The 20654-nt window shown below is 59.6% G+C and overlaps 1 protein-coding gene across 1 annotated transcript in view; it reads right to left on the bottom strand.

Annotated features, from left to right (window-relative positions):
• Positions 1 to 13123: 13123 nt before the first annotated feature.
• SORCS2 (sortilin related VPS10 domain containing receptor 2) overlaps positions 13124 to 20654 on the bottom strand; it is a gene marked incomplete at both ends in the record, with an annotated part of 482856 nt that continues 475325 nt past the window's right edge. The window contains 4 exons of the mRNA XM_082653831.1: positions 13124 to 13188; positions 14968 to 15113; positions 17706 to 17805; positions 18296 to 18395. Coding sequence (XP_082509957.1) covers positions 13124 to 13188; positions 14968 to 15113; positions 17706 to 17805; positions 18296 to 18395 — 411 coding nt within the window. The remainder of the gene's footprint in view (positions 13189 to 14967; positions 15114 to 17705; positions 17806 to 18295; positions 18396 to 20654) is intronic.

The raw sequence follows: 20654 nt of genomic DNA, 5'->3' as shown, positions 1-20654 counted from the left end.
GATCTTCCCGGACCGGGGCACGAACCCGTGTCCCCTGCATCGGCAGGCGGACTCTCAACCACTGCACCACCAGGGAAGCTCAGACTTGCTCTTAATTGATGCTCTCCTTGGGCTTGAACATGGATCACGTCCCGGTGGGCTGCCAAAGGAAAAGGAAGTGCCTCTTTAATTTCTTTTAAAACTCAGCAAAAGGACACCAGAGCTCTCGGTTTTGCTTTTTAGAACCATGGAGATGACTCAGGGATATCACGCAAGTTATGATTTTGGGAGCAGGCAACACAGCCTCGCCGGCATAAATCAGGAGCCCAGCTCTTTAATGGGTAGCAGGGAAAACGTTAGCTGATGTCTGTGATCCAGAAATTTGATGATGGAAGCTTCATCGATTTTATGATGCTGTTTAAAATGGCTGGCTTTTCACACAAAGGGACTAATTAGTTAGAAAACAGGGCAGGAAACGTAGCAGGGATGAAGTGGGTCAGGTATACTCACCTCCCCACCTGGGGGGCTATTTTGAGCTGATCCTGAGAAGTTGGTCTGTCCTGGAACCACCCCCAGGGGTGGGCGGGCAGGGCAGCAGAGCTGAGAGCTAGCCGCTTCCTTCCTCAGGGAGGCTGGCCTCTGGTTGGGGGCGGGGGTCTGCCCATGTGCTGAGCATCTCTTCTTTTTCTGATGCTTTGACATCCTGGGACCTTGCTGACCATGGAGGGACAGCCCTTCCCAGGGCCACCCAGTTCCCGGAGACGTCAAGGACTTGCCTGCAAACAGGCCTTTCATACGTGAGCCAACCAATGCAGAGTCCCCAGCCCAGCCAGCTCCTTTATGAGGTTCGCACATGCTGGACCACTGTCCCCTGCCCTAGTCACCCCCGGGCCAGGTGCCCGACAGCTGGGACAGCCCCTGGTCCCAGAGCTTTCACTGAAATTATTCGGACCAGCCCATCCTAAGCCTGTTTGCCCTGCCTCACCCGTTCCTTCCTGTGAAAACCACAGGAAAAGCTCTTGTTCCCAGTTTCCCCCCTCCCTCCGCCTCCTGCCCTGCCCTGGTGCTTCCCCATGTGGCCCTGTGTGGCCTGACGTGGCCTGTTGTGGTGTGGCCTTATGGGGAACGGGGAGTGTGACAAACTTTCCTGTTCGATGGCAGGCATCTGCTGATCTGTTGGCCCTCCCTCCATACTGCGGGATGTGGTTTAAACGCCCCCGGTCCTGTGGAAAGGGCATGGGCTGCGTTTCCTGCGTATCAAGTGATGGGAGATGACCTGTCCTGCAACACCCGTTAAGACTCTAATTGAGCTGAAATCCTTTTCTCTGGGGGTTGTCTTTCCAGCAGGATAAACACTGCCATTTTCTTCAACTAATCATTCATTCATTTATTCATTCGGGGACTACTTATTGAACCCCTACTGTGCTTGGGGCACTGGAGACACAAAACTGTAAACAAAACTGGCAGCACCGGTTCCTCACTGCTGCTGGTGATCGACACGCACCTGGCACAGACGACCTGGCTAATAAACGTGTAATTATAAATTGTGAAAAGCCATGAAGAGCGACACCCGGCTTCTGGTGGTGACAGATGCGAGCCGTGGACAGCCCTCCATGGGACACAAGGAGAAGAAGTCTCCCCGGGCGTTATCGTGCTCATTCCCACCCCTCTGCATCAGGGACCTTGCGGGTCCCAGGAACACTCCTGCACCAGTGTTGGGAGAAGGTCCCTGGCACAGGGGGGGGTCTTCAAAAGCTCCGTGGTGGCTGCTTTTTCCAAATCCGAGCTGAGAGTAGGAGCTCTCACCCCTGAGCTTGGGTCCCTGAATTCCGTGGGATGAAGAAGATTCTGGAGGAGGAGAGCCCAGGTGATGTCAGTGTGACTCATTGATCCTGGTGTCCCTAGGATTGGGATCCACGGACATCCCACTAAGTTCCCAACTTGACCGCTACAGAGAAAACTGCAAACACACTCTGGACCTGGTGCTTCAAGACCAACTTGAGTCGCCACGACAGTTGGGACCGTTAACACCTCCCAGACCAGGATGGTCACGCACCTGGAGCCCCGGGAGTCCAGGGGAGGTTGCATCCCCTTGAAGCCTCATGGTGAACTGGTTCTGTAACGTGCATCCCCTCCTAACCCTCCCCATGGGTGTGCACGTCGGGGGAGACTGCGCTGGGGGTTGTGGGAGAGCCCGTGCACCCTGGGGGGTTGATGGACGCTGGCTTCCGTCTGAGGCAGGTTCCTGGGGGTCTCCAGTTCCACTGAGACCCTCCGACCACAGCAGAGTTTGTGGGGATCGGGTTCCTGGTGGACCTTTGGCCCCTGCCTGTGCCACAGGGGGTCTGGTGTGATGATTCCCCTGGTTCCTGAAAGTGTGGGTGGAATACAGCCTGGGCCACGGGAAGAATCCCCTCTTGGTTTCCAGACACAGTCGGTTCCTGTGGTAGAAAGCCCCCCCGCCCCCCGCAAAGTCCTCTTCCTCCTAAAACAGTAAACATAGCGATCTTTCGACCCTAGAAGAACCGCAGAGAGTCCTGCCATCCGGGACCTGAAGGTCACAGGGCAGTGACTCCGCCCACATCCCCATCCAGTTGTCCATTTTCCGTGTGAGAGACGATGGTGAGCACATTGCAGCTGCTGATGCAGAGGTGGCACCTTTTACGGCAATATGCACAGCTCCCAGCGCCTGGGATGCAGCTGACCCTTTTGGTTCCGTGCCTGTTGGTGAAGTTGCTCCCACCTGGAGGGAATCAGCGCATCTCACAGGTCCAGGCAAACGCTGCAGCTCTTTCTAGGCGGCCAGGGAGGCTGGCATTTCCTCCTTCAGAACCTCAGCAGCATCAATGACGCTGACTGGGTCTGGTGAGGAGAAAACAGCAAGTTCTCTCCAAGCCTTCGTGGGACACAGATGACCAGCGGCTCTGGGCATTGCACACCGGGAGGATTTCGGAAAAGGGAGCTAGAGGCTTGTGCAACCATGAGAAGGGCTGGTGGCAAGTAAGTCAGGAATCACCTTTGATTCCCTAAGTCATTGGCGCTAAAGAGGGCAGCTCTCGAGAACCAGAAGCTTCTGCAAATCTCAGGAACCTCTTGGGAATTCTCAGTAACTGCCCGAATCTATGGCCGCAAAGCAAACGTTCCCAATCTCGTGTCCGTCCGTACATCTACCTGTATCCAACTCCTGGGATAACAGGGCCCCAGTCTGTCCAAATCCACACACGTGTCTCTTGTTGGGCAGATGCCATCTCTGTCCAGCTTCTCAGGAGCCCTTCCAAGGAGATGTTAGTGATGCTGGGTGGGTGACAGACAGTGCAGCACGTGGAACAAGTAAAGGCAGCGATGCGTCACCTCGTGGGCCGTTCCGTCCCGACGCCAAAACAGAAGGCGCGGGAGCCGATCGAAGCACCCACCTCTCACCCTGCAGTTGTCCTAAGTCTCACACCAAACCTTGGGTCTCAGGCAAGCGCACAGGGACCTTCGAGCTTCTTGCTCTCTCTGGTTTGCACATTTATTACGATGAATGTTGTCACGTGGTACTGATGCCACCGCCATCCCCTTCTGCCTCCTAAACTGCCCACAAGGGGGTGCTTGCTTTTGAACCACCCCTTGGTTGATAAAAGGGCGTCTTTGAGGGTTTTTTCCTTTGGAAGGTGCACAAATGATACATTTTTGAACACTTCAAATCTACGTGTGCCCTACTTCCTTTACCACTGAGTAAAACCCAGACAGAGCTGAGTCATCACAACCCCCCCAATATCTCCCGGCCTCCGGAACAGTAGGGAAACCTCAGCCCTACTCATTCCCCCTGGTAAGTATTCTGTTTAGAACTTTGTAGGACTTTTTAATCTTTATGGTTCAAATTCTGAAATTCTTACAGGATGGACTTTGGCCCAACACTACATAGGCCTTTTGATCTGCGGGCTCAGAATTTTTCCAGCTCCGCTTGTGTGCCCTGATTCCCAAGGAAGCCTGTGTTTCATGCAGACCTCCTTCCCTCTGTCTCTTACGAGGCTTTCATTTACTCTATCTCTCATTCCCTTGTTATTTTTAGAGATGCGTAATCCGTTCTCTTCCGTGGTGACATCGTCTTCCGCCTTCTGCTCTTCATTATCTTTATGCAAATAAATGCTAATTCTTCTCCTGCCTTTTCACTTTCCTTCTCACTCCAGTGACTCCGCTCCTACTCAGCCTGTGAACTTCTACTATGTGGTTTCAAAGAGGGCATGTTTTCTGGCATTCATATCGAGACACGATGCACACAATTTTGAGCTGTGGCTGTGTTTCTCTTCAGTTACTTATCCTTGAATGAGGTGCACTCCCTCCAGGCCAAGTGTTTTCTGGTTCACGAGCTGTGTCCTGTCTCCTCCTCGCTGCATTCTTAGCTGCTGGTGGAATCCTTTTCCACGTTAATCTCAAAGGCAGCGTGATGTGCACCCCAGACGAATTGTGGGTATCTAGCAGGGCATCGCTGTGTGTGCACCTCTGGAATCGACCCTGTGGTCTGGGGTTAAGACTACAGTCGAGCATTTACATCGACATCATCATCAGCCCTCTGCGGTGGTTCCTTGTCCCAAATGCAGGGATACGTGGTGACCCCATCTCTGGTTCGGGGTGAGGGTGGGGGAACATGTAGCTCAAGATTAAGACAGTGAGCTACAGGGATTCCTCCAGGATGACCATGTGACCTGACCAGAGCCTCTAGACTTTATGAGAGGAAGATGCCCAGGCAGGAGCTGCTGCAGCCATTTTGTGACCTGAGGACACTTACATGGCTCTGTATCCGAGCGGTGGACTGTGGCTTGGAGAAACAGAGCCATACCAAAGATCTCCATGTAACACTGTGATGCAAATCTTCAGTGGGGCCTCCGCACTGCTGGCAGTTTTAACAACTTCCTTAGCCAATCCACTTTCTCACTCTCCCGATAAAATTTCACACCTTTGGGACTTCCCTGGTGGCGCAATGGTTAAGAATCCGCCTGCCAATGCGGGGGACATGGGTTTGAACCCTGGTCCGGGAAGATCCCACATGCCGTGGAGCAACCAAGCCCGTGTGCCACAACTACTGAACCTGCACTCTAGAGCCCACAAACCACAACTACTGAGCCCACGTGCCACAACTACTGAAGCCTATGCACCTAGAGACCATGCCACTTGCTGCAACTAGAGAAAGCCTGCGTGCAGCAACGAAGACCCAACGCAACCAAAAATAATTAATTACTTTTAAAAAATTTCACACCTTCTCCTGTTTCCCTGGCCCCTTTCCCTCTTCTCCCTTTCAGGGATGACCTTACCTGTAACTTCCCTGAGAACACAGAGCAGCTGGAAGAGAAGCTCCCACCCCACGTGCTTCTAAGCCCTCCAGTTCCCCAGGGTCAGTGGTCCCCGCTCCCACCCGACCTGGCCCCTCAGCTCATGCTTGGGCTCTGTCCCACTCACGCCTCGAGGACTTGCTGCTGGGCATTCCCTCCTCTCCCTCCTGTACCTTCTGTCTCTCCACGTCTATTAGCTCATTCTCGTCCACATGCCCCCTTAGCTGCTGCCGCAATTCTCTGCCCTTGAGTCGCCAGAAAATTCCAGAAAGCATTATTATGTGCACTGGCTGTCCAGTTCCTCACCTCCCGTGATTCCCTCGACTGGCCCCCAGGAGGGGTCTGTCCTCACGCCTGCCTGTGCTCTGTCCTCACGACTTGCCCTCTTGGCAGCCCCGGCCCTGCTGACCCAGCCCTGCTCTGAAGCAGCCTTCACGTCCCGACAGGGGGTCCTTCCTCTGCCTGCAGAAATGCCGTGGTCAGCGGAGGGCCTGGGCTGCCCAGGGATGTCCGCCTGAATCCCAACTCTAGATTTCTTTGCACCTCGCTGCCCTCGACTCTGGGTCGCCTATCTGGTGGGCTTGCTGTCAGCGCGGTTTATGGGCCCATGCTTGGAAGTTGCCCACATCGGACTTGATACACGGTGGAGACTAAGTGGGAGCTGCCGTCACCACTGCGGTCACCTTGGCTTGTGGCTCTGCTGCCGGCACGGCCCCTCCCGCGCCTCCGCAGGCAGGTACTGCTGGGCCGTTGACAGGGCTGAGCCCCGGGGCCGCAATCTGTGACCTGCAAATGATGAGAATGGTGCTGTGTCTCAGTGTGGAGCCAGGGAGCGTTTTGGAACAAACCATCTGCCCAGCCCGGTACTGTCGGAGATTAACAACCTAATTATAACATCATGCGAATGCCAGTGGGCTATGAGCACAGGCTATTAAAACCCCTGGGCTGGTGCACTTAGTGCCTGCCACGGGCAAGTCTGAGCTCGATGGGCTGCCAAAGCCCCCGGGCCTCGCAGGCCCCGGTTGTGGAGATGAGGCAACAATGGGCCACGCGCAGCCGGGAGAGGCTGGGAGTGGCTGGGCCGGCCCCTGGGCATCGCTCCGTGGTGGAAACAGCAGCGCATGGTGATCGTTGTAGCAGGCTGGGGCTTGTGAGGTGTTTTCACATCTAATGGAATCGGGATGAGCTGGGGCTGGGCTGCAGTGGCCGGAGCCCTGGCCCGGCCTTACCCTCACCGCATAAGCCGGGTGGGCGCACCTGGCCGCCCTCCTTGGAGCTGAGCTCGGGGGACGTGGGTCTCTCCTCCGGTTGGTCCTGCTGAGTGGACATCAACTGCCACACAGATACTGCTCCCTCCCAGGGCCACCCCTGTCTCTTTAGGACCAAGGATGCTGCCATGGGCACAGCTGTGGCTGGACCACACAGAGACTGCTCCCCCCCAGGGCCACCCCTGTCTCTAGGACCAAGGATGCTGCCATGGGCACAGCTGTGGCTGGACAGCCTGGGCTGGTCCTCATGAAGCGGGGGACCACGCACCACAGAGGCCCAGGGTCGGGTGGGGGTCCCAGAGGTGCTGGGAAGGCCTGGCCGAGGGTGGACCTGGGGAGGGGATTTGGGGAGGATGGAAGAAGCCGGATGCCTTGTTGTCGGGAAGCGGGGCCACGTGGTGACTGGGCGGGTCCGTGACCTGGTCTGGAAGGAGGGGGCTCGGGGCCTGAGCCGTGACGGTGAAGGAGCCGCCCCCGCGTGCTCAGCTGGACGGCGCGTGGTCATCAAGATCGTCGTCGGCTGGTCTGTGTTCAGATGTGATAACGGCTGGCTCTCAGCTCTGTCGCAGAGGCCTGGTCTGCCGCCGGTGACCCTGTCTGTGTCGGACGGGGGAAGGCCCAGCCCCGCGGTGTGTGCCCGGCGGGGCCCAAGGCCAGGGGCCGCCGTGCTCTCTCTCTCAACTCAGTGGGGTCCTTCTCGAAAGGGTCCTGACCCTGACTTTACACGAATTCCCCACCAGAATGGGATTGGCCTCCCCATGGGGACCCGCCGTGGGCAGGGGGTGCCCCTGCCCACAGAGTCGCCCGCTGGCCTTGCAGCTGCTCCCTGGCCGGAAGGAGACCCCCAGGTCCTTGGAGGGGGACCCTCTGTTATTGACGACGTGAAACTGGTTGGGTTTCCGTTTTAGCGACAGAGCTGGAGGGATGAGCCCAGCGGATATGTGAGGAGGTATTTCTGCTCCTCTGATTCCAGTTTGTCAAGGGCGTTGCATGTCTCCGTCTGTTCCTTTGAGATCCGTTGCTACCTGATGACTCTGGACGCCAGACTTGCGTGTCTTGGGTGAAAACCAGCTTGAGTCTGCCTGGGATTTGGGGTGTCTCTGGAGCTTTAGAGCAACGCCTCTTATTTGGGCTAAAAATAACTTCCCCCTCCAAGCGCCTCAGTCTCCTCTGTGAGCAGGGCACACTCATACCTGCCCCGCTCACGGGAAGCTCAAGCGTGATCACAGAGCCGCACTTTGTAGCCGGCCACGTGGGCATGTTTGTGTCCTCGAAGTCCTACCACGAAGCCGTCACTGCTGCGACGTGGGGCGTCCTGAGCCAAGGTCCCTGCGTGGCTCCCTGGCCCCAGTCTGGCCTGTCGTTCAGGAAAGTGTTCCAGATGGATCGACATGGGAACAGCAAACATCTTATCACACCCACCAGCCTCTGCCAGGGAGAAGGGCCCCGACAGAGCCGCCACGCGTGGAAGTGGGAATCAAGATCGTCCACCAGAGGGGGAAGGAATTCTCCCCGCCCCCCAGCGCCCGACAGGAGAGGACGTGGCCAGTTTCTGAAGCTCTGCAGACACACCGTGGGCGCCAGCTCCCGGGTTCTGTCCCTGTCTCTCCACGCACACCACACGGACACACACACACCCCTAGACACACACGCACACACCCCTAGATGCACACACACCACACACACCCCTAGATGCACACACACACCACACACACACACACCCCCCCTAGACGCACACACACCACACACACACCCCTAGATGCACACACACCACACACACCTAGACACACACCCCCCCTAGACACACACCCCCCCAGACACACACGCACACACCCTAGACACACACACCCCTAGGTGCACACACACCACACACATGCCTAGACACACACACCCCCTAGACACACACACACCCCCAGACACACACACACCACACACACACCTAGACACACACACGCCCTAGACACACACCTCCCCCCAGACACACATGCACACACCCCTAGATGCACACACACCACACACACACCCCTAGATGCACACACACCACACACACACCTAGACACACACACCCCCTAGACACACACACCCCTAGACACACACACACCACACACACACCTAGACACACGCACACCCCTAGACACACCCCTAGATGCACACACACCACACACACGCCTAGACACACACACCCCCTAGACACACACACACCCCCAGACACACACACACCCCCAGACACACACACACCACACACACACCTAGACACACACCTCCCCACTAGACACACACACACACACCCCTAGATGCACACACGCCACACACACACCTAGACACACACACGCCCTAGACACACACCTCCCCCCAGACACACACGCACACACCCCTAGATGCACACACACCACACACACACCCCTAGATGCACACACACCACACACACACCTAGACACACACACCCCCTAGACACACACACCCCTAGACACACACACCACACACACACCTAGATACACGCACACCCCTAGACACACCCCTAGATGCACACACACCACACACACGCCTAGACACACACACCCCCTAGACACACACACACCCCCAGACACACACACACACCACACACACACCTAGACACACGCACACCCCTAGACACACCCCTAGATGCACACACACCACACACACCACACACACGCCTAGACACACGCACACCCCTAGACACACCCCTAGATGCACACACACACCACACACACACATCCCTAGATGCACACACACACACACACCTAGACACACACACACACCTAGACACAACAGACCACACACACCTAGACACACACGCCTAGACACACACACCACACATCACACACATGCAGACACACACATACCACACACCACATACACACACACCACACACACACATCACAGGTACATGCATAGACACACACACCACACATCACACATACACACACACACCACACACACACCTAGACACACACACCTAGACGCACACACACCGACACACACACACACCCCTAGACGCACACACACACCTAGACGCACACACACCTAGACACACACACGCACCTAGACACACACCACACACACCTAGACACACACACACCTAGACACACACACACCTAGACACAAACACCACACACCCCTAGACACACACACACCCCTAGACACACACACACCCTTAACACACACACACATGCCTAGACACACACACCTAGACACATACACACCTAGACGCACACACACACCTAGACACACACACACACCTAGACACACACATCACACACACACATCACAGGTACATGCATAGACACACACACCACACATCACACACACACACACCACACGTCACACACACGCATAGACACGTGCGTACACACCGCACCCTGGCCTCGGCACAGCACCCCCCTCCTTCTCGTCCTGCTGGCCCCACTCAAACATGGCCTCCGACGGAAGGGCTGGGTGGGGTCACTGCCCCTGGCCCTCACCTCCCTGTTGGATCCTGTGGTCATCGTCAGCTTCCCCGCCGGCCCGGGGCCTCCTTCAGGCCCAGGGCCTTCGTCTCGGGCGCTCACGGCCCCGGCCCAGGGCCTGGCGTCGGTTTGGAGGGGCGTGAGATCTGGCAGGAAGTTTCTGAGGGTGTTGATACTGAACCCCACATATTATGATCCAGAGAAGGAGGGGGGTATCTGTATTTGTGTGAGTCTAAGTGTGTCTGAGTGTGAGTGTGCGTGTGCACGGGGTTGGTGAGCTGCCCACGTCCAGCCTTCCCCTATCTGCTCCTGACTCCTCTGTCTCCTCAAAGACAAGCAGACGGCATTTCAGGGACAAGGGGCTTCCGTCCGGCTGGGGTGCCCCTGCCAGGCTCTCAGCCCCTGGCCTCTGCACCTCACCTGGCAAACGGGCTGTGCTCCAGGGCCCCTCAGCCGGCCATCAGGGGAGAAGTGAGGTGACACGGGTGTGAGGATGTGGTGACATCACTGCTTTGGGGGTGGCACGTCCCGATCCCGTGATGGAGACGGTCAGTGTCAAGGCACCTGCCCCCCAGAGTGTGGGAATTCCTCCCGGCCTCTCCCAGTGTCCCTGACACCGAATTCTAGGGCCCTGGGTGAGTGTTTAGGGAATGTTGACAAATAGCTTCATAATAAGGCAAAGGCTGACCGTATTCATTTAATCTTTGTTAAAAGCAACACAAATGATTTATTGTTTCTTAAAAAGGAAAAGTAAGAAAGAATCGATCGCATCTCTGTTATGTGCATATACGAAGTATGGGCTCAACCCGGTTGAATGAAACGTTAGCTGCCCAAGCCCAGCCCGTTATTCCCAGGTGCCGGCGCGTGTACCTGTACATCAAATACACAGAACCTCAAACGCAGAACCAGATAAATCCATAGACCTATGTGTTGATTGATACGATTATGGGAATAGGAAAGTATCAGGATATAGGTGCCGACTTATTCCCAAGTTCTTGGGTCCACACACCCAAGATGCTCTTAATAGAAATAATGACATAAAATACATGAAAAACACAAATAGCAAAAGCGAAAACCCTACCCCGACAGAGAGAATGAAGCTGAGGGTCAAGGAAGGGCAAAGGGCTCATCGCCCGCAGGCACTGCTGAGCTGGGGGCTGTGTCCGTGCTGACCTTGACCTTGGACCTGGACAGTGCTGACACATGTCTGACCCTGGTTCTGACACTCACAGGGCGGGCCGGGTGCGGGTGGACAGCAAGACAGAGGGTTCCTAAGCCGTCTTTGGCGACCTCGGGCAGGCTGCGGAGAACCCAGCCTCTCCCACACAGCCCCCCAGCTCCAGTCTGGGGTCCGCTGCCCCAGCCCTTCCCCGAGGAGGGTCTTGAGGACGGCTTGCAGGGCGAGCTCTGCGGGGCTGGGCCAGGAGCTCCAGGCGGTGGGCCGGCAGGGTGGGGAGAGGGACGCCTCTGTCGCCTGCCCCGTGACCTGCAGTGACCCCTTCTGAGCTGGTTTCGGGTGGTCTGAGTCCCCGTTTGTGACACGAGGAGCTGGACTCCAGGGGTCCCCCACTCCACAAGGATTCAGGGCCTCCCACGTGTTCTGGGTGTGAGGATGCATCCCTGGTCTCCCTCCCGCAGGCCATGTTTCTTTTCTGGGCAAGTGGGCTAATGTCCCCCAGGCTTCATTCCAGACTTCCCACGGCCAGCGAGTTCCTAGCCTGGGCTGTGGTGTCCCCGTCTCTGAGGGGAAGGCCCCGGCCACCTAAGAGCCCAGCCTGCGGGGTGGGTAGGGGGAGGAGGGAGAGGATGGGGAGGGGATACTGATTTCCAGTTTCAAGGCAAAAGGTGAAAATCTGCCCCCATATATCCCTAGTGTCCCTGATTCTAGGCATCTGTGAGCGAGTGGAATCACACTGCACGGGGAGCAGGGGGCTGGCTCCTGGGCACCTCTGCTGCCGTCTTGCTGTGTGACCTTGGGACAATCACTCCCTCTCTGGGCCTCAGTTTCTCCATCTTCAAAACGAGGAGCGCGCTACTTGGCGCCCTTCGGGCTCTGCCATTCGAAACCCCGCCTGGTTCCCGGTTCCTAAGTGCGTCCCTCAAGCTATGCGGAAGCACAGAACACTCTGGGCATCTAGAGGCCCGTTCCCACCGCGGCCACTGAGACGGGATCCCGCAGGCGGGAACCCCCGTGCGAGGTCGCCGCCTGCTGGCTTCCTTCAGAAGTGCAGGCGCTGGATCCCTAGGACCCTGTGTGGGGCTGGGGTGAGCTGGGGGGGGAAGCCAGGGAGAGCCTTTGCCTTGTGGGCCCCAGGAGAGAAGGCTGCCAGAAGGGGCAGAGGAGCATCCCTGGGCATTCTGGGAAAGGGGTTCCCGAGAATGGGGCTACTGCCTGGCAATGAAAATAGGAAGTTGAACCCCCCCCCCCCCCCACCAAACGCAATCAGCTACCTAGAGAGGTATTTACATTATCTGCAGTTTAAAAAGAGGAAGGACAGCGGCAGGTGTGGAAGGCGGTGCTGGGGGGCCTACCACTGGCTTTCTGGATTCCAGCGGGGCGGTGGACACCCCTGCAGAGGGACGGCCCTGCGGTGGGAGCTGCCTTCCTGGAGGTTATGAGGAAGGAAGCAGGGCCCCGCTGTCCCTCTGCTGGGACGGGAGCCCGCGGCACAGGTGATGGGGCGGGTCTGCGGTGCTGAGAGCCCGGCCTCTCCCAGCCTCTGGGGGACCAGCCTCGGCCACGAGAAGTCAGGCCCAGCTGCGGTGACCAGCCGTGGGCAGCCAGGGCGGCCGTGTGAGGTCCAGAGAAGTGCCCAGAGTCTGGGAGGGCGGGCGGCGCAGCGGGCAGCACGTGGGCCTGGTGTCCGGGGAGGCAGGAGCTGGCGGGTTTCCTGGGCGGCCGTGGGCTGGGCGGGCTTGAGCTGGACAGAGGTGCATCTGTCGTCTTGCGTGGACACAGCTGGAGAAGGAGGCTTTTCCGAGGTCTCTGAGGGGACGCCGGTCCCAGCCCCGTGCCGGTGGCACGTGTGGTCCTGTGCCCTCCACGGGGGATGAAGCGGCGGAGAGGATAGAGCTCTGGGCGCGGCCTCCAGCGGCATCAGCCCACCAGGTAGCTGTGCATCTCTCGGGAGTTGACGCTCAGGACCACGCCGGAGTGATTCCCTGGAGGCACAGAGATGCCGGGTGTGAGCACACGCCCGGCCGAGGGGCAGAGAGAGGACGGAGGGCCGTGCGGGACACGGTGTGGCCTCAACCGGCGTGCGGGGCGTCCCGCGCTTGCTGCAGCCCTGCGGGTCGTGCCTGGACACGGGCGCGGAGGGGTGGGCGTCTCTAGGTTTCCTGGGAGGAGGGGTGACTGAGGGTGGGCTCTCCTGGTGCCGGCACAAGCAGTGGACCCAGGGGGCCTCCGGGGGTGAGGCCATGCCCGCCAGCAGCCACCATACTCACTGCCCTGCAGTGGCCGGCCCGGCGTCGGCGGCAGGGGGAGGTAGGAGGGGCTCTGTGCTCCCCGGGCAGGGGCACTGCAGGGCGGCGAGGCAAGGCCCCAGGAGGCAGCCGGAGGGAGAAGGGCACAGTGACGGTCAGAAGGGCAGGGGTCTGCCGGGGTCCTGGGCGGGGCTGTGTTCTGAGCCTGGGGGCCGTAGGCGTGGCCGGTGGAAGGAGCCGGCACGGGCTGCCCAGAGCCCCCCAGACGCCCGGGCACGTGGGGAGGAAGCGGCCCAGAGCTTGCAGTGGGGCCGCGGGGGGGCATGGGGTGGTGAGCCCCGCGTGCCGGGGGAGACCTCATGAAGGCGTGTCACCTCACGGCCTCGGTTTTGTCATCTGTAACTTGGGGACGATAATATGGCCTCCCCTAAAGGATGGTGGGGGGTCCGGAAGGGACCGCCCCTGAGGATTTGGGCAGGGCCTGGCACGCACTAAGTGCTCCATTGAAAGAATCCCTTATTATTACGCTATCATTGCTCTTCGGGGCTTGACGGCAAAGAGCTGCGGAGGCAGGAGGGCCGCTCTCTCATCTCCCTGGGACGCCCACCCCTCTGTCCAAGCTTGGGAAGCCCGGGTCCACCGGGAGCCTCTGCCACCACCTTTCACGTGGGGTGCGACACCGCCTGATGAAGATGGCCGCGTGGGGCCCCGACGCTCTCCAGCCGCTGCTGGCCTGGGCTGGGGGGTCTTGGGGCGCACGGGGGAGCTGGCCCCGAGCCTGGGCTGCAGCGTGGGGGAGGGGCACAGAATCGGCTGCGCGTCTTCTCGGCTAAGTGACTTGGGAGACCGAGTGGCTACTGTGAACCTCAGCTGTCCCATCTGTCAAATGGACGCACGGCCAGGGCCTGCCTCCCAGGCTGGCTGCGAGACTGTGCCGGGAAGCAGTGGGCCTGCTGAGGAGTAAGCGCCCGGGAAATCAGGGCTGTAGTCACCGTCCCGGAGGCTGAGGACCACAGCCCTGAGAGGAACCCGGCGGGGCCGGCGGCTGTGGGAGACGGTGAGGCTGCGAGGTCGGGGAGCTGTGGAGGACGGGAGTGGTCAGCTCCCGACCACTCCAGGGAGAAAAGAGGGATGTGGGCTTTGGGGTCCGGCAGGCCCGCGTCTGGGTCCCAGGCCGGCCGCTTGTCTGCTGTGCTGCCTGGGTGAGCAACGTCACCTCTCTGAGCCTCACCTCCAATCATTTAAAAGGTGAGGACAGCCATTCCACCTCCCACAGCTCCAGGGACACAGTGCGTACGGGGTGGGGAGGGATAAAGGGGCGGTGACAACACAACCCACGACGGGGACACGTTTCTGGAGCGTCCTCCTGGCTGCTTGTCTGGGGGCCTCACAGCAACCCAGGGGTGGGGCGGTCGCCGTGTAGGGGGTGCAGAGAGCGGCTGTTACGGGTGGGGAGAGCCAGCGGGGGCGGGCAGGTGGCGAGGGAAGGGGAGGAGCTTTCGGGGCGGGCATTACCTAGAGTCTGTGAGTGGAGCTCGTCATCTATGAACTCCTCGGCCTGGATGGCGCTCTGCACGTCCTGGCTGTGGCTTACGGGGCTCGTCATTTCCTGTTCCTTCTCATTGTGCATCTGGGCGTACACGGTCCTGCCGGGGCGTTTCCTGCGGGACGGAGGTGGGGACTCAGGGCTCTGCCCAGGATGCCTGTCCCCAGAAGCCCCCAGCAGAGCCCTGGGCCATCCCTCTGTGTGGTGCTGACATCGCTCCTGGGCCTGCCTCCTGCCCTGTCTCTGCTCCAAGCCACCTCCTCCAGGAAGCCCTCCGTCCCGTGAGCTCCGGCAGCCCTGGGTTTCCCTCTGCCCCCGCACACGGGGTTCTCGCTGTCCATCCGTCTCCCCTCGGCATGCTGCAGGGAGAGGCTGTTTTATTTTCTTTCAGGTCCCCGTCACCTTGCACCTCAGGGCTCTGGTTGGATTGGCATGCGTTCCCACACGGCACGTGATGTTGACTGGCTCTGAGAGGCGCTTGCTGAGCCCTGCCCGGGGTTCTGGGGCTGGCTGCACCGTCCTCAGGTTCCCATACCCTCCAGGGCAGAGGGAGAGGAGAGCAAGGGCACAGCCCCCTCTGCCTCAGCTGGGACTGGGCTCGGGGCCCCTGGACCACGCTCCTTCATGTTCAACACCCCAGTTAGTTGGAGCAAAACCCCAAAAGAGCCCATGGTCCCAATTTACAGAAGAGGGAACTAGACTCAGCGGGAGAGTGGGCTTCCTCAGAGCCACTCACCAACACTGGCAGTTCTCTGGAAATATTGAGATGGCAGGATGCACATTCAGGGCCCAGGGTGGGTTGGGCCATGTGGCCAGACCCAGTGGACTGCAGCACTCGATGGCTGTGAGCCTCTGAGACTTAGGGGCTGTTTGTTACGCAGCCGGGCCCAGCCCACGCTGACTGCTGCGTCAGTCAGGAGAGCCCAGCTCCCTGAGCTCCACAGAGCTTAAAGCCTCTGGACAAATGGGGCATTTCTCTCTGCAGCTGCAAGGTCCTCCCCTTGCTCCTCCCTCCCCATCCTCTGGGGACAAGGTAGTGGGTTCCTTCTGGGCCATTTACACTGTGTGTGATAAATCTGGAGCAATTTGTGGAAACTGCAATCTGGCCTTCAGGGGGTCTGAAGAAGGCAATCGAAAGAGAACGGAATTCTGCCCCTTTCACTCCTGACCTGCCAGGCCTGCCTTCCGCCCACCCCGAGGCAATCCTGCCGCCCTGCAATTCTCAAGTGCCCTGAGAGAAGCCCAAATGGGTGCACGCAACCTGTGGTCCAAGGGGAAAGAGAAAGGGGTGGGGGCAGGTCCCGACTCCAGCCATTGCCTCCAACTCGGCTCTGACTTGGGAGGCAGCGTCTGAATCGTTTTCTCGTTCAGCCTCTCAGGACTCACACCCCATGGCCTGCCTCAGCCAGGCCTGAGCTGGGCGGTTTTCACAAGGTCCCAATTAAACACGGCGTTATGGCAACAAGGGAGACGGGCACAGGAGAAGGTCTGCAGGAGCTGGGGGCCTGCGTCTGCTCCTGCCCACCCCCCTCCCCTCCCCATCTGCCCCTCCCTGCCCCCTGCCCCTCTTCCCCACCTTCTCCCCCTTTTCTTCTTCCCTTGTCCTATCCTCCTCCTGCTTAGTCTCCTTTTACAGATGAGGAAACTGAGGCTCAGGGAGGGGAAGAGACTGGCCAGGACCACAGAGCTGGTCAGCAGCAGGGCAGGATGGTGGCCCAGTCTTCGAGGCTGACTCAGCCGTGCTGCCATCTGGGCTGTCCTGCAGGTTGGGGGGCTGCCACCCAGTGTGAACGGTGCTGGAGGACAGACACCCAGAAGTGTCCAGAGCTCGGGGGAGGAAGGACCCTTGGCCTCAGAGGAGCAAGGGGAGGGTCAGCTCCGTCTCTGGACTGTTCCCAAGGGCGACCCCAACCAGGGAGACCCCAAGGCCACTGGAGCCAGACCAGCAAGACGGGGAGAAACAACAGGCTCAGACCTGGCAGCTGCGTGTTGCAGGAAATGAGTCTGGTGACACTTTCTGGTCGTTTTGCTCATTCCCGGGCCCTCGAGGGGGCCCATGAGTAATCCCAGCACCGAGGGTTATTAAACCCATTTCACAGCTGAGGACTCAGGTCAGAGGGGGAGAGAGGCACCACACCCCCTCCCAATGACTGCACGGTGTGCTTGCCACCCACCCAGCCTCGGCTCAAGCCCCCGCCCGCTCCCACCCTGGGTGTCAGCCGCCCCCCGCTCCGGCCCTGGGTGTCCTGTGCAGCCGCTCCATCTGGAGGCTGGAGCCGCCTCCCAGTGGAGTGCCTGGCACATGACAGCTCCGGATCATGCTTGCGGAGGGAAGGGGTGGATGGGTGCTGGGGGAAGCGTGGGGACTGGGCACAGCCTGGGGTCAGAGCCCCACTCCTCAGCTGTGTGGCCCTGGGAAGATCACTTAACCTCTCTGAGCCCGGGTTTCCTCATCTGTAAAATGGGTGGGTGGAGCAGAGAGGAGGATGGGGGTGGAAGAGGCTCCTTGGGCTGTGAGCGGTCGGCTGTCTCCCTCTGGGATCAAGGTGACTCAGATCCAGGCTGTGGGTCCAGACAAGGCCCCTCCCCACCCCAGGACCCGTCCCAGGCACAGCCACAACCCTCCAAGGCCCTGCTGGGAAGCTGCGCCCCCCCACCAGGCCCCGCCCTCACGCCCAGTTAGCCCAGGGAGGCCGGGTGACCTTGCCTTTTGAACTTGTAGAGGATGAAAGCTCCCACCGCGAACAGCCCTATGAGGACGACTGCCACCGCCCAGTAGCCGCCACCTCCTCCCAGGCTTGGAGAATCTGTGAGCAAAGCAGCCTGTGAGCGGTCAGCGTGGGCACCGGCCGGCCTCCTGGCACCCAGGACCCCCCCTGAGTAAATCCCGGCCCCGGTCCTTCCTCCTGGAAAGTGGACAGAACTCCTCCGTCCGCACTGATGCTGGCGTGGACGCATGGCTGCACAGAGCAGGACGCAGCTCCTCAGCTCCTGCGGAGATCGTTGCCCAAAGTGGGGAGGACAGTCCACGGTGGGGGGCGGGGACAGAGCCACCTGAGACTCTAAGTGACATAAGTTAAAGCAAGAGCTCCGTGCTGTGTCCGCGGAGAGCACCGCAAGGCCCTTGGTGTGACGGGGTTTTAACCGGAGGCAACCACCCGTCCAGGAGGAGCGTGTGTGCGGGCGGCAGAGGGGGGTCCCTCTGCCCCCAGCGTCCACAGTAATGGGTGTCGTCTGAGGGGCCTGGACACACGCCCACCCCACCCTACAGAGGTGAGCTCCGGCCAGGCCTCTCACCTGTGTCCACGTCCCTCATGGCCACCAGCACCCGGACGCCACCACGCAGGAGGAAGCTGATCTTCTGTGCGTTCAGCACCTGCTGGATGGCCACGAGCCTCTGAAATAAGAGAGCGGGGAGTGAGGGGGTCCTCGGGGACCCAGCAGAGGAAGTGGGAGAGCCGGGCAGATGTCCGCCCGGACCCTCCAGAGCCATGGGGCTGGGGGAGGGCCACTCAGCCTCTCCAGGCCTCAGTCGCCTCCTCTGCAAAATGGGAATGCTAGCCACCAATGAGCTCTCACCAAGAGCCTACAGGGACACAAGGTGGCCCAAATGTGGCCCTGCCCTCACAGAGCTCTAGTTTTAGTCAGGACCATGGAGTGTGGTAAAGCTGGGGAGACCCAGGGATGCTCCAGGAGGCCCCCAACCCCAGAAGGAATCAGGGGAGGCTTCTTGGACGTGGAAGACCAGGAAGAAGACAAGACAGGGACAGGAGAGGTGACCCAGGCAGGCGAGTGAGCCCACACCTGAGGCAGAGAAACCCCAGGAGGTGATGTTGCTGGATCATGGTGGGGGGGAGGAGGCAGCTGGCCTCTGGGGCGCCCAGCTGGTTTGGCAGTTCAGGAGTGGGGAGTTTTCCTGGTGTTCAGAAGGGAACCACTCAGCCCACGTGGGTGTCAGGTGTCACCCTCTGCACAGGTGGGTGCAGATGTGTTGGGGGAGGGGTCCCTCTCAGGGATGGGGTCCCCGTGGCTCTGCTCCCTGGGCCTTGGGGGGATATACCCTGGGGACTCTGCTGGCTGCTTCCCTGAGCGGCGTTTCAGCACCCGGGACTCCACGAGGCCCGTTCCCTGCTCACGGAACGAGGGTCCTGAGTCGGGAACTGTGTAAACGACAGGCCAACAGCCCCAGACCTGAAGGGTCCGAGAAGACACCTGGTTCTGCCCCTTGACCTCACGGCCTGGAGGGGCCGCTGCACCTTTCCGTTCTCAGGTCAACGTGAGGAATCGTAGGAGCATGGGGGTGGCGCCCTGGGCCCCATGCTCCGCACGCAGAAAGGCAAGGCTGCTGTCCGTGGCCGTGGCGCGTGGCTAAGTTTGCTCGCTGACTTCGGGCACGTGGCAGACTCTGAGCGCTCAGGACGATGGGGGTGGGGTCCCCCCGTCTCGCACCTCCTTCCCTTCCAGCCCTCACTCGGAAGCACCCCGGGTGGGTGCAGCCCCCGAGCCCCGTGCTGGCACCCGGGACCCCCGCAGCCTTCCCCTCTGCCCTCAGCTCCTCGTCTGAGAAGTGGGTCGATGCCTCTCAACCCGCCACTGACCCACCTCCAGAGACACCGCATCAGCGGGGGCTGGGGGCTTGGCCGGGAGCCCCCAGGTGCGGACGCGGACGCCCTTTGGGACGGGCTGTGGGTCAGGCTGGCACAGGCACAGGTCCACCAGGAGGCCGCCCGGGAGTGGCTCGAGCAGTTTGGCAGCCAGAGTGACAGTGGGGCTCCTCGCCCGCGCTGTGCTTCCTGGCGGGGGCCTCACTGAGCCTCACTTCCCTCGTCTGTGAAATGGGACGCTGCCACCCGCCCACAGGGGTCCTGCTGGTCTTGCTGTCTCCATGCCTCCGTGCAGGTCGCTCTTCCCAGACCATCTGCGGGAGCACCTGTCTTCTCGATTAGCTCAGAGCTCGGCTGCAGTTCTGACTCATCTTTTCTTGAGATGCCATTTACTTTCTTCAAGTGTACCATTCAGTGTTGTTTTAGCATATTCACAGTCACGCCCACCACCACTATCTAATTCCAGAACATCTTCTTCCTCCCAAAGGAAACCCCTAAAACCGTGAGCAGTCACTCCCCAGCCCCCAGCCCCCAGCCCCCAGCAACGCTCTGTCTCTGTGAATTCACCTATCCTGGACATTCCGTATACGTGGAATCACACAGTTTGTGGCCTTCCGTGACCATCTTCTTTCACTTTACATCATGTCTCCAGTGTTCATCCAAGTTGCAGCCTGGATCAGAATCTCACCCCTTTTGATGGCTGGATAATATTCCACTGTGTGGATGGCCCACCTCTGCTCATCCACTCCTCTGTGGGTGGACATTTGGGTTGTTTCCACTTCGGGGCTGTGAACATCCAGGCACACACGTGTGTGTGTGGACATACATTTTCAGTTCTCTGTGGCACACGCCCGGGGGTGGGGCCGCTGCCTCGTTCGGTAACTCCGTGTTTAACTGTTTAAAGAACCACCAGACTGTTTCCGCGGTGGCTGCACCATTTTCCACTCCCCCCCGCAGTGAATGAGGGGTCAGTTTCTCCGTCTCCTCGTCCACACTCATTGCTGTCTGCTTGGTACGGAATTACAGCTGCCCTAGACGGCGTGAAGTTCTTC

Source organism: Grampus griseus (genome assembly GCF_964374135.1).
Source record: "Grampus griseus genome assembly, chromosome: 4".
Taxonomy (NCBI): Eukaryota; Metazoa; Chordata; class Mammalia; order Artiodactyla; family Delphinidae; genus Grampus; species Grampus griseus.
This window is presented reverse-complemented; position numbering and strand designations above follow the sequence as displayed.